General features: G+C 44.3%; 1 protein-coding gene across 4 annotated transcripts in view; it reads right to left on the bottom strand.

Moving 5' to 3' along the window:
• Positions 1 to 8,973: 8,973 nt before the first annotated feature.
• The window catches only part of esrrga (estrogen-related receptor gamma a), a 54,016-nt gene continuing 49,728 nt past the window's right edge, over positions 8,974 to 13,261 (bottom strand). For all 4 annotated transcript variants that reach the window (XM_057025186.1, XM_057025184.1, XM_057025185.1 and 1 more), the window contains one exon: positions 8,974 to 13,224. In XM_057025186.1, coding sequence (XP_056881166.1) covers positions 12,980 to 13,224 — 245 coding nt within the window. In that variant the 3' untranslated portion in view covers positions 8,974 to 12,979. The remainder of the gene's footprint in view (positions 13,225 to 13,261) is intronic.

Genomic DNA, 13,261 nt, shown 5'->3' with positions numbered 1-13,261 from the left:
ACCATGCAGGACCAAGTGTGATTTGGGAGATAGTCTCCGTCCTCGGAATTTCCTGTGTGGTTCTGGTGTCTCAGACCATGTGAGTCAAACCTATTCAAATTTCCCAAGCTGATCCCAGTTTTGGAAACATGCTGGACCTCATGTAGTTTACATACTCCCCATTTACTGAGGTGGATGATGCAGTCATCCTTCTATAGCAGAGGAAAACCAGGCAAACTCTGAGAAGGTCAGAGTAGCTGTTATAGATGTAACAGAGTAGTTGTGACTCAATACAACCCACCTCTTCTTGTAATAGCTGCTACACTATGTAAATACAGACAAAATCGACTTCAGGAGGAAAACAGCTCACATCACACTGATGAAGATGGAGAATTTAAAGGTTTAGATTGTACAAAAATACCATCAAACTCTTAAACTTAAGCACAGTGTCAAATGTTAACTATTCAAACAATTAATTAAAATGATTGTTTTCTTTGAGAATGTCTTCTCACACACTTTCTTCTGGCCATGAACACGCTGTGAAGTGAAATTCTACCATGTGGGATCCATTAAGTTCAACTTCTTTTACCTCCCAAAAATGATGAAAGGTAATTATTATTATTATCAACAACAACAACAATAATAATTGTCTCGTCTCATTTTCTCCCGCTTATCCGAATCTGGGTCACGGGGGCAGCAGCTTCAGGTCGGATGCTCAGACAGCCCTCTCCCCATCAGTTCCTCCGGGGAGACCTCCAGCCGCTCCCAAGCCAGGCGATAGATGTCATCCTTCCACCTACTCCTGGGCCGGCCACGAGGCCTCCTCCCGGTGGGACATGTCCGGAGCACCTCTAAAGGGAGGCATCCAGAAGGCATCCTGGCCAGATGCCCAAGCCACCCCAGATGACTCCTCTTGATGTGGAGAAGCACTCCAACTACTCCAAGCTCCTCCTGGATGTCCGAGCTTCTCACCCTATCTCTAAGGTTGAGCCCAGCCACCCTGCGGAGGAAACTCATTTCGGCCGCTTGTATCCGCGATATCATTCTTTCGGTCATCACCCAACATTGATGGCCATATGTAAGGATTGGGACTTAGATCGACCGGTAAATCGCGAGCTTCGCCTTCCGGCTCAGCTCCTTATTCACCATGACAGATCAGTTAAGCGCCCGCATCATTGCTGATGGCGCTCCGATCCGCCTGTCGATCTCTCGTTCCGTCCTACCCTCACTCGTGAACAAGATCCCGAGATACTTGAACTCCTCCTCCTGAGGCAGGATCTCCTCCCCGACCCGGAGAAGGCACTCTACCTTTTTCCGAGTGAGGACCATGGACTCTGACTTGGAGGTGTTGATCTGCTCCCTGCCGCTTCATACTTGGTCGCGAACCGCCCCAGCATGTGTTGGAGATCCTTGCTCGATTGTGCCAGAAGAACTATGTCATCCGCAAAAAGCAGCAATGAGATCTTCCGCTCACCGAACTCGACACCCTCCTCTCCCCGGCTGCGCCTCGAAATTCTGTCCATAAAAGTTATCAACAGAACCGGTGACAAAGGGCAGCCCTGGCAGAGTCCAACCCTCAAATATCCCCGGAGTCCAAATTACAACCGGCTATCCGGACCAAGCTTCTACTCCTCACGTACAGGGACTGGACGGCTCTCATCAAGGGACCATCCACCCCATAGCACCTCCCACAGGATGCTCCGGGGGACCCCATCATAGGCCTTTTCCAAGTCCACAAAGCACATGTGGACTGGCTGGGCAAACTCCCAACTCCCCTCAAGCACCCCAGCAAGGGTAAAGAGCTGATCCGTGGTTCCACGACCGGGGCGAAACCCGCATTATTCCTCCTCGATCAGAGGTTCGACTATCGATCTAATCCTCTTTTCCAGCACCCTGGCTTAGTCTGTCACAGGGAGGCTGAGGAGCGTGATCCCCCTATAGTTGGAACACACCCTCTGGTCCCCACTCTTAAAAATAGGGACCACCACTCCCGTCTGCCAGTCCGGGGCCACTGCCCCCGATGTCCACTCAATGTTACAGAGGCGTGTCAACCAGGACAGCCCTACAACATCCAGAGCCTTAAGATACCCTGGGCGGATCTCATCCGCTCCCGGGGCTCCGACGCCAGGCAGCTGTTTCACTACCTCGGCAACATCTGCTCCGGCGTCAGCAGCTCCCAATGCACACCTAGCACGGTGTGAGCAAGTTGACGCCTGCTGCCCCTAAGGCGCCGGACAGTTTGCCAGAATCTTCTCAGTGCCGACCGAAAGTCTTCCTCCATAGCCTCACCGAACTCCTCCTACGCCCGAGTTTTTGCCTCCGTGACCGTCGCGGCCGCAGCCCGCTTAGCCAACCTGTACCGGTCAGCTGCTTCTGGAGACCCACAGACCAGCCATGACCTGTAGGCCTCTTTCTTCAGCCTGACGGCTCCCCTCACCTCTGGTGTCCACAATCGGGTACGGGGATTACCGCCACGACCAGCACCAGTAGCCTTGCAGCCGCAACTCGTGACATCCACCTCGACAATGGTGGAGTGGAACATGGCCCATTCAGACTCAATGTCCCCTACCGCCCCCTACCGGAATGCGATCAAAGCTCTGCCGAAGGTGGGAGTTGAAGACCAGCCTGACGGGTTCCTCCACCAAGCGTTCCCAACAGACCCTCACAAAGCGTTTGGGCCTGCAAGGTCTGTGCGGTGGCTTCCCCCCAACCTGAACCAACTCACCACCAGGGAGTGATCAGTTGACAACTCCGCTCCTCTCTTCACCCGACTGTCCAAAACATATGGCCGCAGATCAGCTGAAACGACTCTGAAGTCAATCATTGACCTACGGCCCAGGCCGTCATAGTGCCAAGAGCACCGATGAACAACCTTATGCTTGAACATGGTGTAAGTTATGGCCAGACTGTGACTAGCACAGAAGTCCAATAACTGCACACCACTCTGGTTCTGATCGGGCAGACCGTTCCTCCCAATCACGCCCTTCCAGGTCACGCTGTCGTTACCCACGTGAGTGTCCACGTAGCTGGTTTGGCCGGGCACCATGGACGTAGGCCTGGCCACCAGGCGCTCGTGATCGAGCCCCAGCCCCAGGCCTGACTCCAGGGTGGGGCCCCAGTAACCCTCCGGGCTGGGTCTTTTTGATGTTCCATGTTGGGTCTTATGAACCATTCTTTGTCTGACCCTTCACCTAGGACCAATCTGCCTTGGGAAACACTACCAGGGACAAACTGCCCCGGACAGCATAGCTCCCAGGCTCATTAGGGTACACAAACTCCTCCACCACAATAAGTTGATGGTTCACAGAGGACACTAATAATAATAATAATAATAATAATAATAATAATAATAATAATAATAATAATAATAATTTTTCCTGGTTTTTTTTACAAGGAGGAGAGGTTGTACGCTGATGAAACTCCAGTGTGAATATTAGAAGAATTACAGCAGTGGTGAAAACACTTCCAGATTTGACTTTACTCACTTAATTTTAGGTCACTCTGAGAGAAAATGAAGAGTAGCTTGTTGTCCCACCACACAGGAGGAATGAAGCTGAAGATGATGCTGTTCTCTGTAAATTGTGAATGTATTTTTGGCTGTGAGGTATTTTCCCTGCAGGGCCACCATACAGGAGCTAAACTCCACGGCTGAATGTTGAAGCAGGGCCTCGGGACTCAGCATCACAACAGCTTTGTTCCAGTGGACTTCCTTCCCTCCAGTCTCTTCCTCTTAAATGACACATCGGAGTGGACAAAAGGAAAAAAATGGAAGCTTCTGTATGTTTCAGGTTTAACTGAAATATCTCTAATCAGCTGAATTAGGAACATTGCTGATTTTTTGTTGGGTAAAACTTGTTTGGGTGATTTTATAGTTTGGCTCACACCCTCCTGCCATCAGGATCTATTCTAGTCACCTCCAGCCTCCTCTTCAGGCTGTCATTCCTTCATTCTCCTCTGACCATTCTCTAAAACCCTCTTCCTGTCCTCCATCAGCCCACTTGTATAACTGACCACCTTTTTCTTGTCCTTGATTTATGCCACATTATCTATAAATAGATAAAATATATGGTATGTTTATATATTAATCCATTCTCATCAGTCATCTTGTCACTAAATGAAATGCACCAGGAAGTAGATATAAAAACAATTTGGCTTTCCAGATATTAAATCCTTAAGTTAAAGCATGTGTGTTGCATGTGTGTGTGTGTGTGTGTGTGTGTGTGTGTGTGTGTGTGTGCTCCCCTATTGGGGTTGAGGCCAGTGAAACCCTCCAGGCTGTGCTGTCCAATCCCCTCCATGCTGTGCTGCCTTTCTATAGAATTGAATTAACCTCCTGCCTCTCCTGACAATGGACATACACATAATTATCCTCTCTTTCTTACACACACACACACACACACACACACACACACACACACACACACACACACACACACACACACAGAGGAGTACTGTAGTTTGTCCTGGCAGTCAGTGGGTCAGGAATACATCTTGGGCAGGTGACCAGTCCATCAGAAGTCACACACCATTCACTCTCGCATATTTTAGGACATTTTAGAGTCTCTAATCCAGGGGTGCCCAATAAGTCGATCGCGATCGGAAGGTACTGTGGGTCGATCGTATGCTTTTTCTGACAGAGGGGTCACTGCACATGCGCACATAATGGCGCGTTCTAGCAAGCTAGTGAGTTAGCCTCCAATTTATTTCTTCTGAACTTAAGGATATAAAAATGAGTGGGGGAGCTGGACCAAGTAAAAAGCCAAAACATACCATTTCCATACAGAATGGAAGGTGGACTTTTTTTCACTATGTCACTTTCAAAGTGCGTTTGCCTCATCTGCCAGTCTGTCATCCCTATACCGAAAAAGGGAAACGTGGAGCGGCATTTTCGGACTGTTCATAAAAGCTATGATACTAACTTCCCTTCGAAAAGCGATCTGAGAATGAGAAAGGTGAAGGAACTAAAATCCCAGTTGTCCGAACAGCAGTAATTTTTCTCTTTCGCTGACTTCAAAAGCAAAGGCAGCCACTGAAGCTTCATTCCAGGTGAGTCACTTAATCATTAAGAACTAGCAGCTACTGTCCGGACTATGCATCCCTGGCTGATTCCATTAAGTGCAAGTCATCAGAGTAAGGTAATGACAAAAAATGCACAGATTTGTATTGAGCAATATGGATTCATGTAGTTATGCGAGGTACACCAACATGTGGTGACTCTGCAAACATACATTTCTTCATAAATGTATGTTTTGCAAATTTATAGTAGGTAGATCTTCTTGACTTGGTCATTTGAAAAGTAGCTCACATGCTGAAAAAGTGTGGGCACCCCTGCTTTAATCAAAATAATATTCCTGATTTTGGATTGTCAAAAGAACCTAGAGGAACTGGAGCCTGGGGATCTTGTGGCGACTCTGCAGACATTCCACTATAAGAACAGAGAACCTCCTGTGTGTCCTGATACATTACAAACAGGAATGAGTTAGTGGGAAATATTGTATGCAGACATATGTTATTAACATCCATATCAACCCCAGTCAGCTCTAATTGGTTTCCAGAGGAAAAGTGGCCACAGCGTATGAAACCCTGCAGCTATCTATTGGCCACTAGTGGGTAATTGTAAGTGCCACTAATTCACTGGGCAGTGACACATCAGACTATTTATTAAAGTACACTAACTTAATGAATGGCCCATAGAATGGAAAGTTAAAACATTTACTGTCCTAAGAGAGAGCCAGGGAGCAATAGACACAGGAAGAAGGAGGGATGGGAGAGAGAGAGAGAGAGAGAAGGGGTGGGGTGGGGGGACAGAGAGTGCAAATAAATGGCCCATCGTATAGAGTCAAGACGTTAAAAGTGCAAATAGACAGCTGACCCTCTTATGGTTTGCACATGCAGCTGAAGAGCATCCAGCCTCCTCAGCCACTTTACACCCTGGGAGATGGAAGGATGGGGGAGGAAAAATGGGAAAAGAGGGAGGAACCGACAGAGAATGGGATGACATAAGAAGATGGGATGCTGGGAGGAGATGGAAGTGAAGACAAGTGATTTATGGTTAGAGTACATAAGAAGCAAGAAGATGAAAAAGGAATTAATGGTTTATTCATAAAACCTCCATAAAACAGAAACCCAGAACAGACAGACTTAAAAATAAACTTCAGTTCATATCAAACAGGGTCTATCTTCAAATGCATTTTAACAATTACATTTCAAACTCTCCTGTTAAATATTTTTAAATGATCTACAACAAAGAACCTTGTTGAAGATCAATTCTGTCCTCCAACAACCAGCAAAGTTTCTCTGACTCTGATATGTGGTAGAGGAGGCGTTAAAATCACAAATGGCATCACCTTAATGGTAACGCTCTGATCCCTACTCAGATCTGCTCCACGTATAATCCAGACGCTCGCTTTTCCTCCTACACATGCAGATGAGGTCAACTTGTCTTTTTAATCCCATGGTAATAAATATGTTTATGTGTCCAGGACGCTCCTGGAAAGGAGCTTCATAATCTCAAAGGGGCTCGTCTGGCTTATATAAAATGATCCATCTGTAAAACAGTGTAACAGTAAATTTTGCACATTTGTGTATTCTGTGCCTGTGATGGTTCACTTCTTCATTTGTCAGCGTGTGTCAGGGGATCTAATGCTGTGAAAGGCCATTACCACCATGAGTCCATGTCACCGGGCCTGTGAACCCCAAGGGAACCTAGTACTCATACAGGGATAACACACACACATGCACATGCATACTTGTACGCACAAGCAAGCAGAAATAAACACAAAGAGCATTCTGACCACATTTAGACACAACAGGATTGCACATTTATCAGAGCAGCACACACACACACACACACACACACACACACACACACACACTTACAAAGACATTACAGGTTACAAAAGATGTGGTCTGAAAAATAAAATAAAACCAGACCAAAACCATACAAGAGCAGATCTGTGAGTGTGGAAAGAATCCACTGGTGGGAATACAGCATCTTCAAAGGCTGCAGGAGTAGTTCAGGAATCATTCGCTGGTCCTGTTGAGGTAAAAAGAGTAAAGTTTATCTTCAGGTCCCTCAGTAGTGCATCGGGTCTCCATTTTAGTCCCCATGAGAGGCCCCTGTCGCATTACTAGGTAATTCATTTAAAAAAATCCAAATTTATCCTTACACAATTGATGAACAGTGTTTAAAATGTTCATTTTCTGATGATTTTTCACCCTAATTAAAATCTTTGATAAATGGAAAAGTTTCTCGTTTATGGTGAATAAAGGACTTTTATTTTTAAGAACAGATTTGATTTGATTTATTAGCAGAAACATCAATAAGATTCAACATTTATGTCTGTGAGGCACCTTCGACGATTCTCTGGACTAATAGTGCTATTATGTGTTATGAGAAGCAATAACTGTGCGTCATTGGTATAACAGCGAAACTTTATGTATGTAAATGGGAAATGGAATGGGACCAAAAAATTAACCCTGAGGGACCCCTCCCCAAATAATGTCTGCTGAGAATGAATCTCTCCTGGTGGCTGAGGACGTCTTAATCCAGGCAGTAATGTCGAGGCATATCGCTGGTATTTAGTTTTTCTCTCTGTAAAAATTAAAACCAAAATAAAAGAATAAAAGGACACAGGTAGAAAAATTAGGGAGAAAGCTGATTTGTTAGCATGATAATAGGATGAAAGATGTTCTAAGAGAACGATAGGAGAGATGTAGATGAAGCCATAAGGTGGAGGAGGAAACCAGAGGAGTTAAGTTAGCCATTAGCGCTGTGGCGTGTGGAGCCCACTCTTCCACGCGTTCCACAAGGTTAACGATAAGAGCCCCTGAGCAGCTGAAATGCTCAAGTAGCTTTTATCGTATCATAATAATGAATCAAAGATAAAATAAAATAAATGAACTCCAAAAAGCAGGCGAGTGAAATAAAACGTACACGCACGGGGGTTGGGCAACCAGGCAGCAACCCAAATAGAAAAATGGGAGAGAGGAATCATGGAATGAAAAGAGGAATAAAACCCACTCTCTTTCAGTTAATATCTTCTTATGTCATCCGGATAAAAAATATTTGCCTGCAGGTCAGGGCTCCTTCTGTTGGAAAAAGGCTTCTTAAAAAGCTTCACAGCTCTCTGCTACATTAAATTCGTGGCCTCTGCGTCCCATTTACTGCTGCTGGCTATTAGAGGAGAGACAGAGGAAGGAGGAGGAATGTGAGGTGGACAGAGCAAGAGGATGGAGGAGAAAAACGAGGGTGTGAAGGAGTGGCCAGATGGAAGAAAAAGCCAAAATTAAAGTGATAATTAGCAAAGAAGATGAATAGAAATGTCGGATGTATTTCTCTTAAAGAGAAAGTACCAAGATAATTTAAATACATCGTCTCAGTTTGTGTTTTTGTACAAAGAGACAAACCCTGAGCAGAACCAGGCTAACAAGAGGCGAACCTCCTGCTGATAGACAGATGGGCAAAGGAAGAGGACAAGTGGAGACTAGGCAGGGGTAAGGACAGAAAAACAGACACATCAATGCAGATAAATCTGCATTTGTATTAGTTATTGTTTGTGGAGGTTAGAGGTTGAGGACGGACACAAAGAGGTGTGTTTGTGTTACCACTAACTTTTACCTTCACTACCTCCGCCAAATGCTGTAGTGATGCTTGACCGGTATATTATATTAAGTTGGGATGCAAAATGGTTAAAGAAACTCTCCAAAATCGGACTGATTGACTCACAAATCCAAAACCAGCCACCATTTTGCCCGGCTCCAGTTCTTTTCTAAGTTAACTGTGATTGTTTGGTAGTGTTGTGTCTCCATGGCAGCGTCTGTATTATACAGACTCGTTCAAACTTTCTGTCCTGGCAGTAAATGAAACAGCTTGACTGAGGTGGCACTATGCTCCTTTCATTGTGATGCGATCTGCGATTAAAAACATTTTTTTAGGACACACACAAAGAGAAGCGATTGTGTAAGAAGACAAGCAGAGACAAAAGACAAGTGTCAAAACTGGAAGCCTGGTTTTAATTGATATTGCTCTACTGTAATAATCCTGAAAGGCATAGTCTGGAGTAACACATGTAATGTTTCAACCCATAATAGTTTCAGTTACAGAATCATAGGTCTCTCTTTTTGCATTGAACAATATATACAATGTGAAATAAATACATTTACACAAATGGACATTATTGTTGTAGCACACTTGTATGATACACATCACAAAAATATACAGGTTATTGTTGCTTTTTTTTTTTTCATTTACTGATGTGAAGCACATCTAAAATCTACAGACATGGTTTTAATAACACGACAGGGTTCTCCAAAGGGGTCTCCTTATCTTAAGCAATTATGTCGCCTCCTCACTCAAACGCAGGTTTGGTCTGCAGACTTGGCTGCAGCAAAGGTAGTGTTTTAGGTTGGGGGTTAAATACAACTAAATGACTAAAGACTGTAAAGATGCTGCTGGAAGCAGGTTGGCCTCAGCAGGTATCAGAGGCAGCTGCAGACAATCTGGTTTTGTCTTTATGCCTAAATATCTTAATGCTGAAGAAGATGAGGGCGATAATATGCTGCCCAAAGCACAACCATGTCAAACTCTCTTCAACAGTTTGGCATGTTGCCATTTAAATGGTTGTAAAACTAACTTACTAGGTGGAAAAACGCTGCAGCATTTGTGGATTTACCTCCCTTAAACAAACGTGGCAAAGCCATTAAAAGTTCGTCTATCTCGTTTGTCTAATATTAATCCAGACCGTTAGCAGCAAGTGTTCTACTGTCTTTCAGCAGACCAGGACAGACAGGAACAATAAAGAGAGGAAGTTTAAGACAAGAGCACCTTATCAGACTTTGAAGGTTGATGTACAGCAAAAGATAAAAAAGAAATTTGAGCCACAAATGGCGTCATTGGGAAATAATTAACATGCACCTGTGAAACAGGTCCTAAAATCCTTAAATGAGTCTAGATTTCTGTGTATGCGAGGTGTAAAGAGGTACAACGTTTCATTACTTGATGAGACACATTGAGCGGAAACTGAGCCGTAGGAGATTCTCCCTCCACATTTCCCTTTCGAGACCCTTCACCTGTCTGATCCCGTTTAAAGATGGCCAAAGAAAGCATTTCTGTTTTAGATGTTGTCTTTGATCAGCAACATTAATGAGTTGAGCTGCATGGAAGGCAGGTATGTACAGCAAGTTTATCAAAAAGAGTCACCTACATTATTCAAATGTATAATTCCACCTTATTAAAACCTAATGATATACAATATGTCCTTTATTCTACAGGAAAGTTACACAAGTGATCCAGTTTAAATACTCGTATGGTGTTTCTTCATTTAGATACTAAATAGCTCATTAATTATGTCTATTTTGGTAAAGATGAAAGCTTTCCTTTGATCTCAGTGGTCTAGTTAAGTTGCTAGAAGAACATTAAATCTGGTTGGGTTCATTGGGAGAGAAGCTGGTACCCCAGACCCTGAGCGGACTGATCCGGCAGACAGACAACATGGCATGTTGTCAAAGAAGAAGCACATGACACAAGAACAGGAATCACCACAAGAAAAAGGACACAGCAACGCCTTCAGGACCCAACACAGGAGGAAAGGACGTAAAAACAGAACTTGGACAAAATTAAATGTTTTTTCTTGAGGAAACAAATAAAGAAACAGTGAACAGTAACGCACAAGGCTGAACTACGTTTTTTCTTCTTTTCCCTTCCCAATAAATTGTCTTATGTTAGAATTATAATCTGTATAATTTACAATATACAATGTGAAAGGAGGAAAATACCCCTTAATAATAAGAGAGCATGTGATGTTAGAGATCAACTCCACCCAGGCTGCAGCGCTCGTCTGCTGTGACACGTTGCCCTTCTCTACCAGATTACATTCTCTATCACAGGCTGACATTCTTATTAGATATTTTAAAAAATCCTTGGTTGTTTTCATCTGTTAAAGCTGTGATGACTGAAAATGAAAATCAATACGTATCCACGTGGTGAGAGGTCGGGCGGGTTCCTGTTTGCCCTGCTGTCGACTTCTTGTAGTTATTAAAACCAACCAAGTGAATTCCATTTTCAGAAATGCACAATAGGATCTATGTGTGCCTGATGTCAACGTCAAGTCGGGTTTTTCTACAAATTAAGCCAACAACTAATTATCTCTGGCATGAAACAAATCCCATGACGTCACTTTCAGGAGCTTTAATGGGGGGGCCTATTCCTGTACTGCTGCCTGCCACCAGAGGGCGATGACAACACTTCAGCTTCACTCATCTACTGTAATGAAATAGAAGAGCTAAAATGAAACTGCCACGGTTTGTTTGTTGTGACATGTGATCAGCGGACACGGCGTAGCTGTAGGAAAGCTCCAGACATCACCACCACCTAGAAACACTATCTTTGACTGCATTTGTTCCTCATCTGCTGCGGCAAAATAAGAAAACGCCGAACGTCTCTAGATAGCTCGTGGCAACTCACGCAGAGAGCCAGAGAATGTACAAACTGTCCTCAATGCCGCCCCCCCACCCAAAAAAAAAGAGTGACAGATGATGTTAATATCACAGACTTAGTCGATCCTTTAAATCCCACTATTGCTCAGATTTTTCTAAGATTAACGTGGATTTGTTAATACATTTTTACGTGTTATATTTATATATGACATAATTGCTGAACGTGATCAAGCTGATAGAAAAGGAAAAACATACAGTATCAATTCCGTTTTAAGAAGACAATATTAACAAAAACAGCAATGTCATGTGTCATATACAGGATGACAGTTATTTACAACCCCAACACCGTCGCAAAGATTAAGTTCGAAATAAAGACAGAAAATAAGGATGGCAACAATTGTTGTCCTTTGTTTAGTCCTCATCAGCACACCTTTCCCTCTGCTTTGACCTGCATGGAGACTGAAGCCTCCCCATCACATCAAAAATCTCTCTGCACTGACCAGATGAGCTGGAGGGGTTGTGAGTGAGGGAGCCGGGCTTGATTATAACCTTAATGACACATTCACAGATTAAAATCTCTACCAACTTGTGTGTGAGGGGCCAGCGGGTGGGCCTGAGGAGCACCCAACGGCGGCCCAAGTCAGCATTTGAATATTTGGGAGTTGCAATCATTACTACGGATGTTAATGATGACAGATTTTGGGTTGCTGGTCCTCAACAAATATAAGCCATAATGCAGTAAGTGGAGTGGGGGGGGTCACTGGCTAAGCACGAGCTGAATTTATGGAGAAGATGAAGTGCTTGGAGCAGTGGTTTCCAGTTTGGTTCCTCTGAGTCCTGCTGGTTTTCACAATAACACCTGCTAGAGCGGAAAACTAGCAGCACTCTGGAGGGGCATGATGAGCAGCAGCCACTGTCAGATGAGAGAACACTTTAAAGATGACTGGCATCCTCTGAATGGACCAATGCCGATCTTTGGCAGGTCTTCTCTTTCTATCTGTCCAACCAAAACTGTGTAATTTGACAAAGTGCCTCTTTAAATCTTCTTCACCGTTTCTTCTTTTCCATTCATGATTATTTAAAAACCCTCAGAGGCAGAAAACATGTGGAAACAGAAACATGGCATCGTCTTTCGGTCCCTCAGGACTAAAATTAAAAGCTGTTTTTAAAACGTGTCCTCATCTAATTATCAATAGCTTCTTCATTGTTACTGAATATATGAGAGTTTTGCCATCTTCATTGTTTGGAGCCACCACGCTGATCGGTGTGGGATTGTTAATACAGGAGCTTTTAAAGGAAACACCATCTTCCTCGGCAGCCAGGGGTCAAATCCCCAAAGGTCAAAGGTTAAGTGAGTGTCCTTTTGTCAAGGATGGTACAAGTTCAGGGTTTCAGGTACAATGTTAAGCTTAATTGTTTATTCAATGAGGGGTTTGTGTCAGTGGATATGCTCCTGTGTGTGCGTGTGCATGTGTGTATGTAATAATGTGTGTGTGAGTAGCAAGAGGTCATTCAATGTGAGAGTTTGCATTGATGCTCAGGTGGAAGGAGAATCCAGCTGTCCTCACACCTTGGCCTCCAGCAGCTCCAGGAAGAGTTTGTGCATGGGGACTTTGCCGTCCTGCTTGATGCTGTAGAAGTGCTGCACAGCCTTGGTGGAGATCTGACGGAGCAGGGGCAGAGTCATGAGCATTTTCCCCGCCCGACGAGGATCCTCCTGGTGCTGCGAAGCCTCGTAGTCCTGCAGGGCCTCGTGGAGCACGTCCTGGAGCTTCTGCACTGCATCCACATCTTCAATGTGCATGGAGTCTGCAGACAGAAACCAGAAAAAAAACTGTTAAATGAA

Source organism: Takifugu flavidus, chromosome 2, assembly GCF_003711565.1.
Source record: "Takifugu flavidus isolate HTHZ2018 chromosome 2, ASM371156v2, whole genome shotgun sequence".
NCBI classification, from domain to species: Eukaryota; Metazoa; Chordata; class Actinopteri; order Tetraodontiformes; family Tetraodontidae; genus Takifugu; species Takifugu flavidus.
This window is presented reverse-complemented; position numbering and strand designations above follow the sequence as displayed.